This window comes from Apostichopus japonicus, chromosome 4 (assembly GCF_037975245.1).
Source record: "Apostichopus japonicus isolate 1M-3 chromosome 4, ASM3797524v1, whole genome shotgun sequence".
Classification (NCBI taxonomy): Eukaryota; Metazoa; Echinodermata; class Holothuroidea; order Aspidochirotida; family Stichopodidae; genus Apostichopus; species Apostichopus japonicus.
The window spans coordinates 13,344,397-13,369,248 of record NC_092564.1 but is presented as its reverse complement, the minus strand read 5'-3'; the positions used below and the strand labels follow the sequence as shown (position 1 = coordinate 13,369,248).

General features: G+C 35.5%; 1 protein-coding gene across 1 annotated transcript; it reads right to left on the bottom strand.

The window, feature by feature from the left end:
- Positions 1–4,202: 4,202 nt before the first annotated feature.
- Positions 4,203–24,802, bottom strand: LOC139966508 (GTP-binding protein Rheb homolog). Its single transcript, XM_071969586.1, has 7 exons — positions 24,526–24,802; positions 18,497–18,568; positions 16,286–16,436; positions 13,933–13,989; positions 12,168–12,215; positions 10,850–10,931; positions 4,203–9,485 (listed from the first exon to the last, which is right to left on the bottom strand). Exons 1-7 carry the CDS (start codon positions 24,572–24,574, stop codon positions 9,396–9,398), a joined length of 549 nt encoding a protein of 182 aa, XP_071825687.1. The 5' UTR covers positions 24,575–24,802; the 3' UTR covers positions 4,203–9,395.
- Positions 24,803–24,852: the final 50 nt, after the last annotated feature.

The window sequence follows — 24,852 nt, the reverse complement described above, 5'->3', positions numbered from 1 at the left end:
ACTAAAATGTTGCAAATTAAAAAATGCTAAATGAAGTATGAAATTATGAATGAGTATAAACGAGTAAGATTCTTAACCTACGATCAAAATGAAATAAGAATATTATTAATATAAAAATTATACATGTTTATAAAATTAATAAAAACAAAATCACACAATTATGACAATTATTACTGATCTAAAACTTTCAAATAAAACGAAGAGAGCAATAAAACATGTCATTACTTGATAAAACGTTGAACTAATCTTTTAAACTACTTAAGCTGTTTGCATTTTTTATTTCATTTGGTAGTGCGTTCCGTTGTTTTGCAGCAATGTGGGGGAATCTTTTCCTGTGGAATTCAGTTTTTCCCCCCAGTTAGAAAGAGCCCAGATGATGTAGTTGAACGTAGGCCATATGTATGTACAAGGGCGTAGGAACCGGGGGGGGCTGGGGCGCTAGCCCCCCCCCCCCAGTGAAAAATATGGGGAGCGGAAGTATCATTCCAAATGAGAAAAAAATCTCATTTGGAGCACCAAAATGCATTTAAGGCCAGGTGAAAATGCAAAATTCTTTACAAAATGGAGTGGGAGTTGAAGTGTACTATATTGCACCAAATTGCATCTGAGGCACCTGGAAATGCAAAAAAAAATCCCCTTAGACCCCTCCCCCAGGCCGGCCATCAGTCTTCAGCCCCCCCCCCCACACTCAAAAGTACCTTCCTACGCCACTGTGTATGTACATCATGAATATACTCAAACATTTCTTTCATGTAAGACGGGGCAAGTCCGTGAAGTGATTTATATACCATAACCAGCCTTTTCATATTAAGACGTTCATTGAAAGTATGCCATCCAAGTCTTTCAAAAGGTCGCTGGACCTTTCATCATAAGTAGCATCTAGTATTATTCGGGCTGCACATTTTTTAAGCTTTTCTATTCGGTCAATATATCCCTGGTTGCATGAACCCCATGTGAGATTACAATAATCCATGAATGGCTGAATATAGCCATTATAGTATAACACACATGTAGGGATGTCGATAAATCGTTTAATTCTTCTTAAGAGTGCTATTCTACTACTTATGGTATTACAAACAAAATCAATTTGATCATTCCACGTAAGATTTGCATCAATCCTTACACCTAGAAGCATTTTCTGATGAAGTATTACTTAGCAGCTCGTTATTTATCATCACATTTAGATTGTTGGAATTTAGAGTAATTTGCTTCTGCTTAGAACATATATTAACATATTTTTCGTTTTCTCGGTATTAATAACCATCTTACTTTGCTGACACCAATTGTATATATGTTTAGCATCTCATAGAAAGCTCATCAATACTCTTAACATTAACATGAATGTAGTATCGTCTGCATACATAGGCCTATTCGCAGAACAATGTGAAAGACATAAATCTAAATCATTACTATAAAGTAAAAATAAGAGTGGCCCAAAGAATTGAACCTTGTGGTACACCACTTGTAACGTACATTGGGGTTGATCTTTCCCCGTTTGAAAATACACTTTGTGTTCTGTTATTCAGATATGTCTGAAACCATTTAATTGATATATCTGAACATTGGTAAATTTTCCTTTTTTTTCTAATAGGATATCATGATTTACTAGGTCGAATGCTTTTCTTAAATCTAGCATAATTGAGCCAATTAAATATATTATCCGTCATCAATATTTTTCATCCAACAATCTATCAAATTAAGCAAGGCCGTTTCACGAATGTTTGGCTCTAAACCCAGACTGAGTCACCCTTAGCTAGCCGAAATTATCTACATATCTATATAATTCATGGTGAACATGACTTCTAAGATTTTTGACACTACCGGAAGTACCGCTATCGGTCTATAATTAGCTGGGTCTAAGGGGGACCCGCTTTTGTGAATCGGGTTAACTTTAGCCGACTTCCATATCGATGGAAATACGTTTTCTCGAATACTAAGATTTAAGATATGGGTAAGCCTTGGTGCAATATATCGTGCACTTTTCTTTAAATGTAGGCACTTAATTCATCGGTACCAGTGGTTTTAGTAGTGTCAAGGTATATAAGATACTTAAAGACAAACTCATGTGTAACTTCCGGTATATTTAAAACAAGCGTCTATTGGTAATTTAGTGGATACATATCGATTCAAGGATTCATGTCTTCTGTTTATAGGTTGTTTGTTGTCTTCATCATCATTTACATATTTGTTTGATACAGATGTAAAAAACAAATTAAAGGCATCAGCAATTTCCTTTGCATCGGTTACACTCTTGCCATTTAGTTCAAGGAGTGTTGTTTCGCTTGAATTTGGGTAATTAAATGATGATTGAGCATTTCTTAAAATCTGCCACAGTTTGTATTTCCACTGTTTTTGGAAATAGCACTTTTAAAATAATCCTGTTTAGATTGACGAATAAGGGATGTTGTTTTGTTTCTCCAAAAACGATATAGCGTAGGTTCATTGGCTTTTGCATTGTCCCTATTTTTTATTGCAGATTTTATTTCTGTGTTCATCCAAGCAGGTTGATACTTTCTCTTAATCCTTTTTATTTTCTGAGGGGCGTGCTTGTTTGCGATACTAATCAATGCATTTTCCCATATTTTAAGTGCCTTTTCTTGATTTAATTCAGAAATTATACTGTGCAAAAATAATTCATCATCTATATTTTTCACTGCCCTATATGTAATTGAGGTGTTCTTTGTTTTTTCTTTGTTTGTTTCTCTTTATGGCACAGGGAAAAGTACACCGGAAAATGATCGCTCAATCTGATATGTGGTACTTGAATATTTTTTACCATTTCACTATCAGTAGTATATATATATGATCAATTAGAGAGCATGTGTTTTCGGTAACTCTGGTTGGTTCCTTTACCATTTGTTCCAAGTTAAAATGATTTACAGTGTGTTCCCATGTCTTATTATTACTTTCATTTAAGATGTTAAAATTAAAATCTCCTATGACAACAATATCTTGACATGTACCATATGGTATATTTAACATGTTATGAAAGGTGTTTATCCATTCAGCTCTAGCACTCGGGGGTCTATAGAAACGTTGCATTTGGTGAAATTAAACGAAAAACCTAGTTCTGATTTGACGACCTGTTAAAACTTTTATTACTTCGATGAAAAATCACAAAACTACTAGTATCTTTTCTTGGCAAACTTTTGTGGATAGCCTTCGAGGTAACATGATTTGACAGGTCCCCCTTCAAATCAAAGATATGTTCCCCTGAACAATTTTGTGCCCTACACTGTCTGCTTTAAAGAAAGGATTGGCTTTCTGAGGCTCTATCAGTGTCTTTATGTTTCAAGGAGATGCCCAAGCTTAAAATGCTTCATCCAGAAAGAAGTATTTTGATTGAGATTAAAATAAAATTAAAAACATGAAGGTAACTGGAAGTCTTATTATTCTGGGTTGCCTCTATATGCAAGTCATAAATCAACTTTGCGTGTGTTCATTGTTGTAAACAATCACATTCTAATTACGTTCCAGCTGTCTTGACTAAAAAGGAGGCTAAAAAGTTAAAATTTACATTATTTAAGACCCTTTTAAATTAGTGGAAAATATTTCCGGGAGAGTTCATGAATTCCAGGACACTTGTACTCGGGGACTGTACTTGAAATCTGGGGGTGTCCCCAGAAATCACCTCATCCCTGCCAGAATTCAGACAGTTACGATGAAACTTTACAAATGTAGTCCATATCATGGGAATATTCCAAGTGCCAGATTATAAAAGAACAGCAAGCTTTCGAACCACATGTGCCACTATGACTACATAGCTCAACCACTGTGCTCCATTTCCTGAAATATTGGAGAGATTATCTTGCAAAAATATGTTTCCTTGAAACAGCCATAACTATTAAAAGAAATATTGTCTCCGTGGTAAGTTTCACAGTCTGCTATCAGAATGTCACTTTTAAAGGTCAACAGTAATGGCTTCAAAAGTTAAGCAAAGTTTTCACAAGTACGTCCCTGGAGGTTTGGATTCATCTACTTTTCCACAGACATCAGGAATGTAAAACTAGACCTCAGTGTGAATAACTATCTTTAGATTAGCAGTAAATTGCTTGATGAAATTTAAATTTCTACTATATTTTGGGAAGGGGGGGGGGGGGAGGGTGAGGGGAATACTGATGACCTTTTAAGGTAAATAAGACGTAGTACTCTTTAATTTTTCTCCAAATGAAGACAGAAAATAAGACCAAACACAGTAAGAGTTGCATGTGGAAACACACTGTTGATAATAAGAAAATCCCTTCAACTAAACTATACATGATATAATTACAATGAAAAAAGAAAAGAAAAAGTAAAGAGAAAAAAAGTCTGCTTTATACACTTTTAAATATTTGTTGTTGTTGAAAGCAAAGAACGATAAAAAAAAATCCAGTCATAATGGACAAGACAGTAAACTTATTGCTCTGTCTGCACGCTGAAAGCAGTATAAAGGAATAATATCATTCGTAGTACTTTATATACTAATTGATTATTAATTATTGACCAAAAATGTTCAAACAGTTGCTTGTAATGAGCTCATGACCCACCCAATTGAGGATAAGTTCATTTGTGACTTTTTGCAAAAAGAGTAGTCTATCGATTGATTAAAACTGTTGTTGTTGAATTAGGTTGGCAATTGAACCAGATCTTAAAAGTATTGTCTTACGTTTGTAATTAATGAAATGAGAACACTGTCCTCTGATTTTCTTTTACCCAATGATTTTTTCTGCAAGTGCACTTGCATGAAATTAAATATTTTGATCCACTTTTCGTCACCCTTCCAGACGTTGTTTATCATGATGTCGATAATAAACACGTAAAGCCAAACAGGAAAGTTTAAACATTTTTGACACTTATGCTCCCAAAGGTTGGAACTACATGTCAAGCTTTAACGAACTGCTTTAAGGAGTTCAGGAAATTTAAAGCTAAAATTTGAACACACAGGTGGTGCAATAGCAATCCGATATTGATCTGGTAAATAGCTTTAACCAGAGAATAGATTGGATTACAAGGAGGAGAGGGAAGGAGAGAGAGAAGGAGGGAGGTGGGGAGAGGCTTTTTGCTTCACTGGTATCCTATTACCATCAGAACCCAACCATATTTGTCTTTGTTGCTTGACATTTGTAAACTTAAAAGAAAAGGGTTCTTACATATTTAGAATTTTTAGATGAAAAAACTATAAGCAAATATATCTACCTTAAATGTTGGTTAAAAACTGTGCCATACAATCATAAACTACTTTTAGCTCATTAAATATACAATATGGTAGGTAATGTGACAACAATAAAGAGAAGAAACAGAGGAAGCCAAAAAACGAACAAACAAAATCAAGAAAGAAAGAAAGAGAGAAGAAGAGAAGGAAAAGGAAAAATATAGAAATGTAATAAAATAGGTCATGACACAATAATAACAGCTAGAAGCACTGCATGTGATTCGTCTGTCTTGCGGGGCTTTCACCAGTCAGTGTTAACAATTTTATATCATATACTTATAACAAACGAGCAGGTAACTGACCTTGCAGAGACAAAATGTGTCCAAGGTATAATTATTAAGACAAGATAGGAGTATAACACTACTGGCAAAAAAAGATAGAGGTCAGGTGCCGATGAAAATCTTCTTTGATTTAATAAGAACAACTGTCAAGAAGCACCTGCTGTTAGTGCAATCTTCGAATGTAAATCTCAAACAGATTGCATAACCTTATACTGGTACAACTGGATGACTAAAATGTAGAGTAAGATAATAACAAATACATAATAATAAAAGAAATACACTACAATAGAATTCTTGTGAGGACTTGGTGATTCTTTGTTCAAGCCCTACATCTGAATGCAAAACAAGTGCACAAAGAACAGCTTGTTACTTTTGATGTATATTTGTTTTATTTGTTTTATATGTTTATTTTTTGCAGCATAGGATTGTTTTATCTTTGGAATACATTCCCTAATGATGTTGGCAAAACAATCAAAGCATACTTCTGCTTCAGAGTGCTCAACTTTAGCCCTTTAAAATTCTACCACAATAAATAATCACATCAAAGGCAGCTCAATTTTCTACTATTTACTGAATCACACATCTGCAGCACTTGAAGGCTTAGTATTCAATATGTCATTTGCTTGTAAGAAGGATACCATAAAAATATTGGCAATTCAAACATATTGATATATTCCTCTTAAAATTCCAAAGAACGTCAAAAATGACACCACTAAGTGTTCGATGTCATTTATGACGGTTATAATTCTACCCTCCTATTTCTTGTCTCAAACATGATCCCCCTTAAAATTTATCACTTTCCACAATAAACTTTTTGTGGTGTCAAATGTGTCAACACATGTCAAATGTGGCTTTTACTATGGAAACTGATACTCTACTAACTTTTTTGAAGGTGGCAACAATTCTGCAAAATGTAAATCTTCATTTTGAGCAACAAAAGCTCAAATTCCCTTATGGATTTTACCTATATATAATTATACATTTATATATATATACACTGGCGGATCCAAGGGGGGGCCAAGGGGGGCCATGCCCCCCCCAAAGGTGAGCCATTATACATAAAAAATTGCATCAAATTTTGACTTAGCAACCATCATTTCTTTAGCATTTAGCATAATAGAGTATAAAACCTCCTTTACAGCATCATTTGAACCTCAAATTAGCCTATAATTCTTTTCATTGGGGCGAGCAGCGAACATTTTCATGCCACGGGAAAGAATGAATTATCACGTACTATTCAATTTATTGATGTTACACACAAAAAAATGCATATTTCTCAGAAAATTTTGGGTGATAAAAGCCTTTCTAAGTGCCACCATTTTCACCAGGATTCCAAAAATAATCAAAAGGGGAGGGGGGCAACCCCTTCCCCTTATACCCCTCCCCCAGGACGGCGATTCGTGGCATGGACCAGCATTTGCCTTCTCAAGAGTTGGGAGCTATGTAAATGTATGAGCATGAGGATTTACAGTTTAACACCATTTTGCAGTTACAGGCTGGTTGTAAGAAATTTATAACCTATGAGAAATAAAATTTCTTGAGAAAGATGATCCCAACTTTGTTTTATAAATATTTTAGAAAATTACACCCGGGAAACATTTTTTTTAGAAGTAAATTAACATCACCATTGTACACTTTTGTTGCACCAAATTGCATCTGAGGGCATTCAGCAATAGAAAATTTTCCAAAGGGGAGGGGGGCAACCCCTCCCCTTAGACCCCTCCCCCATATCACTATAATGCCACTTTGGCCCCTCCCAAACAAAGGCCCTGGATCCGCCAGTGTATATATATATGTTATATACATACATACATATATATATATATGTATATATATATATTTATATTCTGTAATGAGCATCTTTGAATAATGACAACTATAAAATATCATGCCAAAATATGCTGTGTTCTCCAAACAACAAACAATTCATTTTCATTCCCAGTAAATTCCTTTCATGCTTATTCAGATTTATTGTCATTTGGTCCGACCATGTGAAAGAAGACTGACTAATTACAATCAAACACAAAATGGAGGATAAAAAGCTAAAGAAAAAAGGGAACCATAGCATTGATTTACACCATTACCTATGAGTATATATCACACAGGATTCCATCTGCGACAAAACCAAAGTCATTTACAACAACAGTTTATACGATTTCAAGAAAACAAAATACAGAAAAGGTTAAACCAAACTTCAATATGTTAAAAAAATACCATAAAATGTTTCTTTTTGACCAATTATTAAATTTGGAAAAAAAATCACTTCACACGTATTTCATACTTCTGATGCAGTAACCAAAGGCAGAAGTGAATTAGAGGCTGAAAAACTTGGGTTTATAATTGATACATGCATTTATAATTTCAATGTCCAAATACAAGTCAATCTAGAGTATAAGGAAGGGCAAGAGAAGGGGAGGAGAACGTATGATGAAACTGAAAACAGGTATAGCTCATCTATTCAATTTAAGTTATCAATTTCAATAAACCAAAACATTTGTCACTGCCCTGGAAATCTCATTCTGAGATCTGTAATTTTTAATCATCTAACATGGTTTACCAATGAAACTGCTGCTGGGATCACCAAACTGGTGGGATTTGATATGTTAACACAAGCGAAACACTGCTAGCCTTCTTTTCTAAGAAAGGTCACAGTTTATTGAAGCCTCTGTTGTTTAAAGACGACAATATGTCTTATACGAACTGCTTGAACTAAAAAGGAGAGAAAATCAGAACATTTTGTGTGTTTTGACCAAACTGTGCATGTCCCCGTATGTTGTGTATATGTCTATACACTTGTACAGAAGGTACTTACTAAATACTCCAAGAGTTTGGAATGTTGACTTGTTATCATTAACAACATCAGCCGTTGAAACTTCCATAGCTGTAGCTAAAGCAGAATTTACTCTCTGCAATATAATAAAATTAGGTTTCAGCAACTTCAAGTTTATCTTGTTTAGCTCTTTAAGGTAGCCCGACCATACCAAACTTCTACATTCATGTGGTGTTAAAAAAATACTTTGAAGGAAAACTATAAAAGCTAGAATGTTTTTTTTCTAACTTTGGAAGAAACTTTCATAGCACACCTGCCAAAAAATCATATTGCTTTCACTACGACTGCAAATCAGAATGATCCTCTTTGCATTTTTTTTATTAAAGAATGTTTTCACTTTTAACATTGCAATGTAACCATGTAACAGCACATCTACTTCAGAGGTGGCCATTTTTGTCTCATCACACAAATAGTATTTTAGGACATTACAGTATATAATTTCACTTTGTAAAATATAACTGACTATGTATACACCAGATACCTTGGTTCCTTACAAACTATCTATAACATGTATCCATTAAACTGTGATAGCTTTCTACATGAGGCAAATGCCTGACATTTGAGACACACTTTTCAACTTCATTAAATTACAATTCAATATAGTTCAAGGACTTTTTATGTTCATCTGAGGATTGTGTGAGTAAACAAACCCTCACATACCACTTCTGCCATCCTTGGATCCTCAGTGGCTGGAGTCTGTTGACAATCGTTACTTACAGTAGGTCACTGATATATCATATATTAACCAGCTGGAGAGCAACATTCATTTGGAAGGTACTTTGCGCTAAACGCTTCCTGAAGTAGCTATTATTCAACCCACTCAATATAATTATTCAAAGGTACATATTAATCGTCTCATGACAACAGTTACAAACTCAACTGTTCACAGATGACTGCTTTTGTATGTTGTCTCTTAATCACAACTATGGGTTTCCTGCAAATTTCCATGGTAACCATTTTGTTCCCTTCTGCGGTGTCCTTAGTGAGGCCTTCAACCATAAGGAGGATCCATTTGAAACACAGCATAGGATTTATTTAAAAGACAGGGCACCTTAATACACACATACTGTCTCTCACAGCATCCTCCAAAGAGTTAGAGTATAGAACAACCATCCTCCTTCTTCTGTGTGCCATCCTGCCTCTCTATCAGGCGAATAACAGCTTTGAATATTTCAGAGACACTCTGAAAGAGAGAGAAATAACAATGGATGAAGAGAAACACATGTTTTTTTTTTTTTTTGGGGGGGGGGGGAGAGGTAGGGAGTATTGGTGGGTTTGGTGATTCCATTTGAGTCACCCTTCAAATTATCTTTCACCACATGCAAAGCATCCCAAAAGTACAATTTTTTACCTTTTATTTTCAAAGTCAAACTTGTCATTTCAAAGGAACTGTACTTTTATGGCTGACTGTTTATCAAAGATACAAATACAAAAGATAATCTGAATGTGTAGCCCAATTATCATATCAAATTATTCACAGTATAGCAACTGTGTTGTTCTTTTGATATGCTGAAGTCTAGAGTCTACTATGAAGATTACTACATCGCAAGTTTTATTATTTATCTGTTAGCAAACTATTCAAAATTCACTTGTATTCTGGCTAATAATGGCTGAATTATTTTTAAAAACAAGATTGCTTGGAACAAACTAAGATATCGTAGCTGTTTTCACTACATGAATATGACTAAACTTATAAATGACTGACTTCAATTGGTTCCAAAAGTTTGTTGCCCAGCGACCTTCCATGGTAGTATTTAATACAAGCGAAAAACTGAGCAGGGAATTTTTAATTAAAAAAAAAAAAAAAAAATCTGCTTGTTTTCTTTCAGTACTTGAAATGCAGCTAATGAACGACACTGTTTTATTTGCGTACCTCTTATCCCAGATGCAACTAGATAAAGTAGTGGCTTTGAGCTTAAACAATTAGATTCCAGTCTCAGCATCAATGCACATTTGACTTGTCTACTATTACTGCAATAAATCATCAAAGCCTTGTTTCACACTTGAGAAGGCAAGGTGAATTCCACCCCCCCTCCAAAGCCCCCACCTCCCCCCAGGTGATCAAGACTGTAGTGTGAACATTCAAGGGCATGCTATATAAAAGCACAGACTGGCGCTACGTGGGCGCACTTTAGTAGTACTCTAACTAACTACTTGATTTGTAAACTATCAGTGTGACCTGTTCCAGCTTACATATGTCTCTTTGGTTCAACGTTTATCCACCACCCATTCTCAAATTTGGATGCATCCAGGGTAAGCTGTGATACCTCCCAAGGGAAAACAAAAACCTAATCCTGTTTTTCTTCTCAAAGGTGAAGACCCCGGAAACCATAACGGTACACTCCTTTGGACTGATTACTATGTAACAATCAAAAGCAGACACCACATTTAACTTTTGTTTTTTGCTACTCATATAATATGAGTTGTTTATTTTCTTTCTCTTCTTCTTCCTGCTGTTTATATCACTTTCAGATGAAACTGAAACTGTAAATGAGGAAACATTAAAAGTCCCAAAGTGGAAACTAAATATACTAAAGGACTATTTACCTCATTTTGTTTGGCAGATGACTCCACAAATTCTGCATTCCATGTATCAGCTAATTCTTTACCCTGTTGTGTTGATATGACTCTGATGGAATACAAACAGGAGATATATAACTGTTATGGAAATTTGTTAAATAGTAAAGAAAGTGAAAAATGGAAAGAAATAATCAGCTTTTGGCAGATGACTTAACAATTCTGCATTCCATGCATTGGCTAATACTTTACCCTGTTGTGATGATTAGACTGATACAATATAAACAGGATATGAAAGATATACCTAATAGGTGTCTACTGTACACATCTGCTGAAAAAATTCAAAACCCAGTATTGGCATGACAATGAACAAAAAGAGTTGAAAGGGGTGAAGCTAATTACTTTTGGGAAATACTTTTTGGAATGTCTAATCAACAAAACTCAGATGGTGGGATTTGGTAAGAGTTTATGCACCACAAATTAAATGCTATTATGTATTTTGAAAGTTCAATTTTAAATGTATGACCAACAGGAGGATTCAAGTGGGATTAAATCTTTTCATTTAAGAAAATGTATTGTACGATTTGAGACAGAAATAAAGAGAAGTGAGATGCTGCTAGTTTTCAAATTACTGTAAGCCAGGTAAGAATAGAGTGCAATTGTACATATTATGTGAAGAATGGGTAAATTCTTGGGTAATTCCATAGACTTCTACAGTACTAGTGGGAGTCAAACATACAGTAGTCAGTTAGCATAGATCAACATATTCTTGCATTATACACAAACATGTAAGCTAATGTATAGAGGGATCCATTTGTTAAACAAAACTCTGCCAGTGGGGCTAAATAATCTTAATATTTTACATATTTTTTGTATAGAAGACTCAGGTTTATTATTACTTCTTTCCACTACAATGCCTCTCGTTTTGAATTAATCTCACCTCACTGCTAATCCCAGCTACATCAAATGCACAATCTTCTTATCCTTTCACCATTCTACAGTAACAGTGTTTTTATAACAAAAGTACCTCATTTGTATGTTCCTCTAGGAAAAGAATGGCCTTGCAAATTCACCCGGTGAATATAACATACTTCAAATATTCTGTTACTTTATGTGGAAGTATTTATATAATAAAAATGATAGAATATATATATTCAAAGAGTATCCCTCCACAAGGCTTTGCCACCTACTGGAAAAGCGAAGAGGAACGACCTTGCGGAATTAACGCACCTTACCACACACAAGAAATAGAGAGATGAAAGTATCATGAGAGGCTTATTCTATAAACATGAAATAACTTCCACTCATGGCAGTAGATACTCTGAATAAATGAGGAACATAGCTCTACCTTTCTAGATGAAGATCTGTTTTATTTCCAACCAGTACTAAAGGTACGCTGCAGAAGAGAAAGAAAGTAAAAAAATATAATGACACCTAAATATATGTTCGTTGTTAATAACGATCACATCTGAGAAATTCAGAAATTCAAACACTGGAGAAGATTGGAGATCCTTTTAAAGGTTTCTATCTAACAGGCACATACATCACTGTAAAATCTAGAAGAATGGAAAAAGGCTGTACTGTATGTTTGTTCTAAAGTACCACATTTAGTCTCATTCCTCCCCAAGTTTTAATGATATTTGTTTTGGCAGGACAGTGTTTTGAGACCGACCAGCCTACCAGTAGTTACCATGGTAACTGCTTTTTTCCGCTGTCAAAATAAAACCCAGTGTACAGTTGGTAACGCACATGTTAACCTACAGATGGACTTAATAATGTTGAACATGTCACTGTATAACATTGTATCTCTTGAGAGAATTAGGGACACACAAGTGACAATTAAAAGAATAGCACCAGTGTGAACATCATCATGTGTTCTGTGTTACCATAGCAATGTGGTAAATAAAATTGACAACCTATTACACAAACAAGAGAAATATGAGTCTTGTATGAGTAAGATGTACTGGAATCTACAGTAAGATATATGGGCAGTAAACAAATTTCTCCTGTATTAAAACTTCCACACTCCCATACACATCACTGTATACATTTGTATCTCATGACAGAATATGGACACGCAAGTGACAATTAATAGAACAGAACCGGTGTGACTGAAATCATGTTTTCTGTGTTACCATAGCAATATGGTAAATAAAGATCATCAACCTATTACACAAACAAGACAAATATGAGTATTGTATTAGTATGATGTACTGGAATGTACATTTAAGACATCAGAGAAGCAATAGCATTTCCTGTACTAAAACTACCATACTTGTGAGATATGTCATTAAAGGGTAAGGTTGCTATGTAGTATGTATCCAATTCGTGGAATTTCCCATGGAAGCAGGATACCCTAACATTTCAATTACAGTTTATGATGTAACTTAGGTTGTAATATTATGAAACAGAACGTCCCCTCATGAGTAGAATTTTTGACCAAATTATTGTACACCTTCGTAAATGAGATAGGTATTGCTTGGGCAAGAAAATAGAGAAAAATAAAAAACTTCTTTCTTTTCCTTCTTTAATTAAAATATTTTTTGAAAGTAAAAAAATTAATGTGGTTCAAGATTCACTTGAGAGACAAAACCTCTTCATAATGATCACGAGATATTTAAAACTTATGTGTCACTGGAATGTGATGGCCGACTGGCAGACTAAAAAGAAGAAATGGTTTTATGGGATCCACTCATGTAGGGATAGATGACTCAATTGGTAGAGCACAGAGATGTCATCCTGATATCACCGATTCCAAACTTAATATAACTTTCTTTGCTATGAATGTACATGACATTTACGGTGACACAACAGTTAAAGAAACCCTGCATCCATTGAATCTGTCTTCTGCCGCCCCTCCCCTCCCCAAGCAAAAATGTCACATAATTTAATATGATTTATCTTCTTGACTAGTCTTCATTCTTTATCTGGTCGTTTCCTACCTAGAGCAATATAAGTTTATCATGCGTTGTATCAAAACTGCTGTAAATTAAATTACAAAGCCCACCTTTTATGACACTAGATAAGAAAACCATCTTTACTTTAGGGAGCAATTAGGTTCATTTTCATCCCATTGAGACATGGATGGAAAAAGGAAACCCCACGTTACTCACCTTATCTTCCCTGACATGTCCATGAGTTTGTCGTAAATCTCTATGGCGACGTCAAAGCTGTTAGGAGAAAGCAAAAAAAATGCATCCATACGTGAGAAGCTGTAGGCAGATTCAGACTTCCTGAATAAAACTGGATACCTCGAGTGAACATTCAGGGCGTAAATCTGGATGCAATGACGGCATAGAGCATCTGCAGCTCCACCGAAGACGACTACCGATCATGCAGGAAATTGATGAACAAATATCACAGGCTCGAGGGAATGCAGACAACCAAATGTAATTTAGTACCAAGCTACGAATATATGAAAGAGACTTTTCCCACCAAATGAGAGATTTCTGTAATGCCTTTTAAAAATATACATTCCATGGGCTTGACAATTGACATAGTACTGTCAAAGAACAACATTGGCTGGAACTTGCAACAAGGAGCTCTACTGTACGCCGCGACTTATCAAACTTTCGCAATGTTTGTATTCTACGGCGTGCACCTTCCTCTTGCACTCACCTCCAAAAAGATATCACAATTAACACAATAGTGAAGCACAGCAAAATTGTTCATTGTCATCTTGTGATAAAGTTCAACTACATATGGATTATGGTCATTTTTTGTGATTCCATTTTTTGGAGGACAATTGGTGTGTCCCTGTGACACTGTGAGAGCAGTAAGACATTCATTCCCTATGCACTGGAAAACCCTCTTATTACAAAGATTTTGATTTCAAAGTTGAAATCTAGTTATATATATGCTTTATAACTTAAACAAGAAAGGATGTTTCATATCTGGATCATCTATTGTTTGCAGAAAACTGACAGAAGTTTGTAATAGAATTAATAGCTAATTAATAGAAGTATGAACATTATTAATTAAACCTGGACTGCAGAGATGCCACAATGAACCAAATATTGACAAACTCTAGGAGAGTGTCTTAGCTTTGATCAACTCCAATATTATTGCGTATATCTTGTACTTTTTGTAAAATTGTCTAAATTTTAATGGACTCAACACAGATTCCTATTCTTACAAGGAGTAAAGCATTATAACGCAAATCTGGCACTGACACACCGACTAAATGATAAAATGTCAGACCGATATGCAGCTCACTTGGTACTGTATCTTCTAAATAACAAGTCAAAAGGCAGCTGTCAAAATACAAAACATGGAGAATTTTCATTCCCATGGCATGGTTTTGCATGACATGTTACATACACATATTACATCATTACCCTTGTCGTGTACAATATATTATACTAAGTACCTCCCTGTAGTGGTTTATGACAATGTTATCGTTCATGTACATGTACAGCATGTATGGTCTATCACCTATATATAGCTAACTTTCTATAATATGGAACTCAATTTTGTTCGATATCAACAGTGAGAGTTCACTAAATTTATTTGTTCTAGTGCAACATATGCAAAAATTCTCCTGTGGGCCTCATTTTGAAGAGGATATGCAGAGTGCATGGAGCTTCAATCTAATGTAAAAACAACATTGCTATCTATCACTTTACTGAGGCAATTTTTATAATCCACAAAAGGAGGACATCATTTGAGCTTAGGAATGTCTGGTTGCACAAAAAGAGTTAACAGTACAGTATCTAACATGCGACGTAATAGTTAGGCTGAGCTGGACAACATGTACTCGTCATTTATGGACTAAAGATTCATTCACTAAGCATTCACTCCTTCTTCCTCATTTGTGATTGCAGGATACATTGCACTGTAAACCATATTCCTGTCCCATCCCCATCCCCACCCTCCCATCCCCACCCTCCCATCCCCACCCTCCACCGAGTTTGGTGGTTTTCTTTTTCTTCAACTCTCAACTTGCAAAGTTTGCAAATTGTTGAGATTTAACAAAATGACACTTACAGTAATAACTTCTACAGTCTGCCCATGCTCAAAGATAAATTTGTTCTTTAGAAGTAGATATATGGCTGCCATTGTTAGCATAGTTATGTTGTTACAAGTCTACAAAAGCACTTTCCTAGAGTATCTGATCTTCCAGTTTTCCAGTATTTCCCAAAATTGCAGGGCATTGAATTTGACAAGATGATATTTCAGAGGGGGAGAAATTACTTTTGAAATTAGCTTTCAGTTTCAATGTCAAGTAACAATTATTTGACCTTCTAGCAAATTTGGGAGCAACACTGCGAGGAGATCATTTCACAAAATGGATATGGATTATGGAAGACACATTTATCTAATGGAGCTCTATTAAGGTCATGAATGTTTTTAACATGAATTTATGTTCTAGATTAGAAAAAAATTTCAAAGCAAGCCATTCACAGGATAGTAACATTCAAGAGTAACATTATATAATTTACATGAAAAGTGACACAAACACCTCACCTTTTTTGTGATGTAACTGTGTAGACTATAACGTAACCGTGAATATTCATCGATAGGGACTGCGGGAATATTGAGTATTCATCTTGACCGGCTGTGTCGATGATATTTAAGGCATACTCTTGGCCATTCACTTTTAAGACTTTTTCGAATGCTGGGAAGAGAAATAGCAAAAATGACAAATGCATAAAATTTTCTTTATAAATTTTCTTGTACTCTGACCTATTTCACTTGATACCTTTTCGTTCTTGTGGATACCTTTGTTCTAAACAGGCTTTCTGGTTATGTAAAGAATCGTAAATTGTATAACAAGTCACCATTTTCACAACAAAACTATAAGATATGCAGATAAAAATGATGGAACGAATTGACAAAATGGCACCAGCAATGAACTATGGAAAGAGTTTAGTGTACCTCAGCTGGCAGTGTGACTAGTTTGACCAAATGTTGCAAAAAGGAATAAATGGAATATGTTAGATTTTCAAATCTAAAGTTGAATTTCAGACTAAACAAATTGCACTACTAACACTGTATCAGTGATAACACTATGACATACGCTGGTCACTGCATTAATAAATTCCAAGCTTAGCATACTAATTAGCAAAAACTATTTCTAGATGAATAACAAACAGCCCTACAAAAACAATTTGTCCTATTGTCCTGCATAATTGTTTCCATTCCTCTGAAAGACTAACTCTGCATGTGACCAAACAAATCACCATCAAACTATTAAATATACTGAAGATATCCTATTGAAATCAGAAAAAGATACTAAAATTCTGTTTCAAGGCTATTTTGCTAATCCTCCTCCATTTGTAATTGTTCTTATTTTGAGCTACATTTTCAGCCGAGTCATTCTCTGTAATATCATTTTACAGGTAGCTAGTTGTACTGACTGGTGATAAGTCAGACATAATTTAGTTGGACAAATTTAACAGTTTAGCTGTTATGGCAGAGGACAATGATAAACCTTAAGAAGTTAAGAATTAAATGAAGCTAAGTAGACTGTCACATCCATACCTGTGGATAAAGAACATGGAATGCTGTGAACCTTATAGTTGTGCAAGTAAAGTTATACATAATGGGTGGGTAGGGAATCAGTGGGGTGCCAACCGATGGAATACAGTATGTCTACCATCCATACTCTGTTGTATGAAGTAATTCAGTATCTTCATGATCACTGTGTCTGTGCAGTATGCACTGGAAATACCACATGTGTGTGTGCAGGAACATATAACAGTATTACCAGCAAATTAAACTATGTGTGCTATACTTTGTAAAAACTATTAATACCCTATCTTAAGTCATTGAAATGTATGATTAAGCTAATTATGCTAAGTCTCTCCTGTTATTTAGGTCCATTCTATATAGCCGGTATCCCTTTATAGTTCAAAAGGGCATGAAAAAGCCTGATTTTTCTTCACAATAGTTACCTGTTAAACCCTTTTTCGCCCTCCACCATTCCACATCTCAATGAATCCTCTTACCAGTGGGACCTTAACCTGAATGGCATGAAATTTACTCAAATTTCAGGGAAGGTCCCTGTACAGCTTGACTTCCATCAAAGATGAAATTGATAATTTATCTGCATGACATGGTGGAAATACAGTAAGACCCCAATGAGTAGACAAGTACAGTAGTACATAAACATGCATGTGGAAACACATGTATGCAAATGAGAGATTATTTGTCCTAGTCTAAAGAGGACAAAACATAAAAATGGTGTAACTTTGAGACACTAAAATTAATTATAAAGTCCATCTTTGTCCTCCCAATTGTCTTAGAAACTACATGTACACCTTACATGTCTTGCTGCAGAAGCCACACTATATCACACTGAAAACTAGTTCAGTTTATTGTAACTTTCATCCAAGCATTAATAATGAAGATGCAAATACGTATCCACAGTGACACAGAAATTGCTTCTCCATGGACATGAGCATTGGTTATCAATTTGGGATCTGACGTCATCCTTCTTCCCATGTGCAGCAATGTGGGTTGCACACAATATCCGTCAAATTAGGCACAGGCATGGCAGTTGTTATCCTTACCTTATGAACATCTCTGACTCATAGTTTAATGATTACGAACAATCTAGTTTTGCAATTTGAGAAATTATATATCAGTGCCAATTGGGTCATCTTGAAATCGTACCACAGCAGGAGTAATCTATGGGAGGATATTAAAGGTAAACATTAAAAGATGTGTACATACTGTTTTCAATGGTGGGATCGTACGAGGCTACAAAATGGTTCTCCACAAACTGTATCGTCAGAGAGGATTTTCCTGGGTGTGGAGAAAGAATAAAATATGTTAATGAATGCCAAGGGTCACACCGTTTTGACTGAAAAAGATATTTTAATCATGAAATACTTTAAGTTTGAATTAATTTAGAATTGGGTGGGAAATATTGATCAGAATGCACATTATTCAAGTCAATGTTATTATACAAACCATGCTTGAACAAAGGCTTAATATTTTATCAGATACCCTGTATAATCTGCAACAAGAGGTTGCCTTACAATGCCTTTGAAAAGTCTTATCACAAAAGTCAAGTGCCATTTCCCACATATCTTTACAGTTTCAGAAAAAGCAACAGTAATCTGTGCTAATTTTGTTTTCACAATCTTGAATGTGCAGGAAGAGATGTTTAGTGACCCAACAGCATTTCATCTGATTTCCCAAGAGCAAAGGAAGTAATCAAATTAGTAAATTTTGAGATGCAGTAATTTGCTTTATAAATACAAACTCTCAAAGGATGCAGGAGAAGACTAGACTCTGTTAATCACTGTAAGCTACAGTCTCACTGTAGGAATAGATAATGGCTATGTGAAACAGAAAGCTAACCACAGGTTTAGTGATTCCTTGTCACATTAAATATGAGAACATTTAAACTGCACAAAAGGTTCTTGTACTTTTAACATTACGGTGGGTCCAAATCTTGTTTCTACTTTTGGGGTTATTCTGATTACAAGATTTTCAGACCATGACCTCAAATGACCTTTTGACCACAAAAAACCATAACATTGTTCCACTAAATAGTGTGTGTCCACATATATATCAAGTTTATTTATTCTTTACTTGAGAGTTAAAAGGGTTCACAAATATAGCAGACCTTGACCTGTGTTTGGCCTTTGAACCTTGACCTTCACACAAAGAACAGGATTTGTGTATTCGTCAAACTCAATCCTCATGCATACCAAGTACGAAGCTCATCAAACATTTACAAGGTTTACAACCGTCACCTCTTTGGTCTCCACCAATCATGTTTGGGTTAATTTAAGTACAAAGGGAATGTACATACAAGGTACAAACTTTATCCAAGCTTCAGTTTTGCAGTGTATTGTGTTTACTGTTTACATGGTTTGCAGAATTTGGCCTAGAGCTATTGACCGTATGTGACCTTTTACTTCCACAAACTCCCATACCAATCTTATATTCACTCACTTGTGGATCTACATACCGAGTATGAACTTCATCCAAGGCTTGCCAAGCCTCATTTTGTGAGTTACCATGCTTAAAAATTGGATCTCTTTTGACTTCAAACGACATTTGATTTCATTATAATTTCAATAGGGTTCTTGTACTCGATAAGGTGCATCTACCAACCAATTAAGTTCATCTACCACATACTTTTTGAGTTACAGTGTTTATTAGTCAAGGCATTACAAAAACACACATGTCACCACCATCGCAAAGATTCCTATTGCCTTCAGCAAGAAATAATACAAAAAAAAACAGCACGAATATTTAAAAGATCGGATATCCAATTTTATTCTTGTTAGCTGTGGTCTGTTCCAGGATGACTATAAAAAGCACTGGAGAATTTATCAATCCCATCCTTGATGGAAAAGGTTGCTTTGGAGTTGCTTATAACATGCAACTATTTGCCTGAAAATTATTCATCTAGCCTGTAACAGTAGGTAAAACATAGTATACATGTAGGAGGTTTGCAAACAACAGTTTGGAAGTACTGTATCAGCATGTACAGTATAGTAAGTCTCTACAGGAGTTAGTGGTTTAACCAGATAGAGAAATATACCTAGGGACAACAATCTGTGTTACCTCTGTTGACATCAAATGAACAAGCCAGCTAGACAGCTCCAGACTGGGGGTAAAGTATTGGACAACATTTTACCCTCACTGTTTGTTCATCAAAGTCACACTAGTCACAGTATGGCAAACACAACCACACATAGGCTACATATGTGTATTCATATGAAATGGTATATGGTACAGTGTACAGAACACTAGAGCCTGCTCAGTGATCTACCTACAGTGGCTAATGTTTAGCTTTCCATTAGTCTGTGAGGTAAGACACCAACTCAGTATTGACACACACATGATTGGGAAACATTGAAGTCACAATGATGTCCATGTGTCTGCTTTGACAGATAATGAAGATCTAAGACTAAAGAACACACATCAAAGTAACCCCCTGGAAAGTTAGTCCTAGGTTTTACCTTAAACAGGTCCAATCTGTACAGTAGCTATGATGTATTGTTTTGTCTCATCTTAACATTAGCAAATTTACCAGAACCAGGACTAGTAAACACCTACACCAGGATGCAGTTTTCAGCAGGTCTACTATTACAGCAGCTCCTGCATGTGTACAGCAAATTTTGTGACAAAATCAACTTCTGTTGCTACGCCATAACATTCATTTAGACATTTTGACTATCAGACTACAATGTTACAGCAAGGAAGTAATAACCAGGTCATATCAGAGTATTCTGCTCCTATAGTAATCCAGCACTTCCTGTGAATTATCCCCATTGTTATGTACAACTTCACGGAGTCACCGACTGTTACTTACTTTGTTGGAGTACTTTGTGAACGGTACTGTGTGTATATACAGTAGTAGTTGAGCACATTACTGTGAATAATGGTTCAACGACTAAGAACTATTTCACATGACAGTTAGCCAATCAGAAGAATCTGCTCAATTTATGTTACTTTAACTACAGTTTTTGTTATTTTACGTTACACTTATCTCAAATATCGAACAGTCTTACATTACCACCATCTGCTTACTGTACACTGTTACTGCTGATAATGAACAGGACAACAAAGATATAACCAGCCCAACAACTCACCTCTTAGCCCTCCTAGTTATACAGTTACATTCAGTATGAAGTCCAAGTTAAGCTGCTAAGTGATTCTTTCTTAATGGGGAGAGGGACAAAAGAGAAAGGAGCCAGGCTTTTTTAGAAGGATTAGAAATTGGTAACAATTATAGTAGTATAAACCATGAAACTGGGTGTCAGATGGTAAATACTGTATGTCTAAGATTTACACTGTACAGTGCTATCTGCAGCCATGTGCTATGGAGATGATTACATACAAACGTTACACTTAGTTTTTAAACTTATGGATAAAACTTTCTTTCTTCTCTCCATCTCTTGTCTACTAATCCCCTTACCCTGTACATCTATCTCTTTGTGTTCACCATGCTCATTAACCTGTCTGTATTTTGTGCATGTCTTTGTCCCTTCTGTTACTGTTACTTGTCATTTAGCCTTTGAAGAAGATCCTGCTAGGATCGAAATGTCAGGCCAACTTATTTTTACACATTCTCCTACACAGGCTCTCTAGTGGATAAGCAGTTTGCTAACAGTTTTATTTAATTTGAATAAAACTTAAGGAAGAGTAAACCTTTTTCAACATCAAAGTTGTGATTGAAAGGTTTGGAAGTGCATTGTTTCAATGTTTCCCTTTATCAGGTTCATACCACAAACATAAGTTAGCAATGCTTTGACCATAGGGTTTACTTTGCCAAGATCACAGGTTTATCTCCAAAGAGAGTAAAAGCAGCCCTCTATGTGTATCAGCAAATGCAATCAGTGTTAGTGTTGCTGCTAGTTTGCAAGTTCTGGTAACCAATGGAGGGTCTGGTTACATGCTGACAGAAGTCACCTTTACTTAAAACAGCAGATCAGTTAAGGCCACCAAATATTTGGCATTTTCTACTAATTTATGGGGAACAACATGCACAGTTAGCTAATTCCACAAATTCAATAACCATTATGATAAAATAGAACAATTGGCAATTACTATACTGAATGGCCGCATTGGTCATAAAACCAGGAAAATGTTAGTGCTGAATGGATCAGTTGGTAAATTGCAAGAATTTAATAAGGTCCTTGGTTCAAATAATGTTCAAGCCAATTACATTTGCTCTTAAAATGTGTATAATTCCTAGTCAGCTTTTCATTGTTGTGAAAGCCAAATTTATTAAAACCCAATTTTAACCAAAAATGTTGCCACAGTCATTTATAACATACAGTACTGTATGTATGGAGGAATGTGTAACAATCTTAGTACAGCACAGCACAATGCTATTCATAAGGCTATTTTGTTGGGCTTTTGAACTACTGAAAAACTTTTCTGTTTGAAGCAGTCACAGCTAGGCTTTCCATTTTCCTTTCCCCATCAACTGATTGAGGGCAAGCTAGCAAATATATATGTAAACTATCCTAAAATTAGTCATTAACTAAGGTATTGAATATGCAATACAATTGCAATATGGGCATGCTAAATACAATGGTGGATCAATCATGCCTTTTGTAGGTCACGTTATACTTCTTGAAAACCTATGTATGTGCCTGCAGTACCTGCACATGCTACAATGCTTTCTGTGCTAAGTTGTATAGTATATGCACTTAAATTTAGTGAAATGTGAACTGTAAATCTCATGTATGTAATTTAATTATTTTATTTGAACTAAAATGGATATAAGATATGTTCAAAGATAACAGCATTAAATTTTACATTTTCAAGCATCACCCTAGGATACAAACAATATTTAATTAATGGTTCATGTACCACACGTACAGCGGGCCAAATTTGGGTAGGCATTATATCATAATAGTGCAGTCTGCAAAAATTCACGAAAGAACAAAACTAAACATAAATATTTCATATTTTCACATTTATCTTTTAAATTCAGTCATGTTATGAATGCATGACTAGTATGAAACAACACTAAATGAATAACTGCTAGCGTTATTTAAGATCACAATACAGTAGGCAAGTAAAAATGAAGAAGGATTGCACACAGCTATGGCCTAACCTTAGGCTGCAGTTTTTTTTATTATTTATATTTTTATCAGTATTGCACCCTAAATGGTGATTTGAATGGCGAAAGCCGATAGTAACAATATCTTTGCAATGGTAGTTTGACTTGGTACTGCTTCACTTTCACCTAAAGACTATCATTTTGTACAAAATATGGGCAAGGATAGATAATATGTAAGAGTTGTATAAGTGGTTGTCCTTAGGATATCACATCCATAAGGAAATCTGTCCACAATCACATCTTCATGCTTGAAAATTGGTGGAATCATGTCCAATACACACATTAATTTGAAGGCATACAGTTCCATGCAGTTGACATATAATCAAAGTGTTATTTTAAGTAGCATAAAAGCAAAATCCAAATAACAGTCGGAGTTGCAAAGAGGACGGAAAGGGGTGGGGCAGTGGGAGAGAATGGTAATGAAGGGAACCCTATTTGTGGAAAGCAGGGAGTTAACAACATCGACAACAAGGTGTACAACCTTCCTTTCTCTATCAAATTAGCACAAGTTTTTTTTTTAAATATTGCAGCGAATGCGATATTGCTGGAAGGCGAGGTTACTGACAATGTGGAGACCCAGAAGATTATGGAGACACACTTAACAGTGTGAAGCAGAGAAAATATTGCAAAGAAATGAGCATAGAATGTGAAAGGAAAAATAACCCTCCACTTTGCAAATAATTACTGTACACTGACTGCATGAAGAGCAAACTGCCCTAAAGTAATTCCACGTACTAATTTCACTGCAAACCTATAGCAATATTTACAACTGGGCAATCTGAGCGCTATCTGAGAAGAAGGTAACATGACAACCCATTGGGAAAGTATAAACTACAATTGACTGATAGTGGTACTATATATGCTGCATTGACTTTTGAAGAGTCTTACCACAATGGCAAATACACAACAACTTGTCAGCAACACAAACTAAAAGATGGGCATCTTTTAAAAGCATGTCACTTGCAGTTCACAAAAAATAGCAATATCTTACTGTCATCCCCCGCACTGACTACTACTACTACGACTAGATTTGGATATCAGCCCTATGAATTTGACCACTTATTAGTTAGGGCATGTTTAGACTTCAGTTAAAGCGTAGAATCTGTACTGTGTGAATGGCCTAGCCAAACTAAGTCCCCCGGCCTATTGAACTTGTTGAACTTACCCACGGATCGATAGCCCATCACAGCTATTTTACGATCTTTAGCAGGCATGATGAGATTATATTGTGTTTGCAATCTGTGATAAAAATACTTCGCCGAGACAGCGTGATGCGTTCCGGAATCACGGAGTTGAAACAGTGTATATCAGTATAGTGGTAACTGTCGTGTTGTTGTAGAAGAACTAACGTCATATACATGCACGCCTTTACAGAATTACTATAGCACAAAAACGTACAATGGATACAGCTGTGCTTTTGCGCACAATACAATGCGCACTTTGCAGCCCACTTTCCGACAGCTGATTCAAGGAGTCGAGACATACTTTTGAC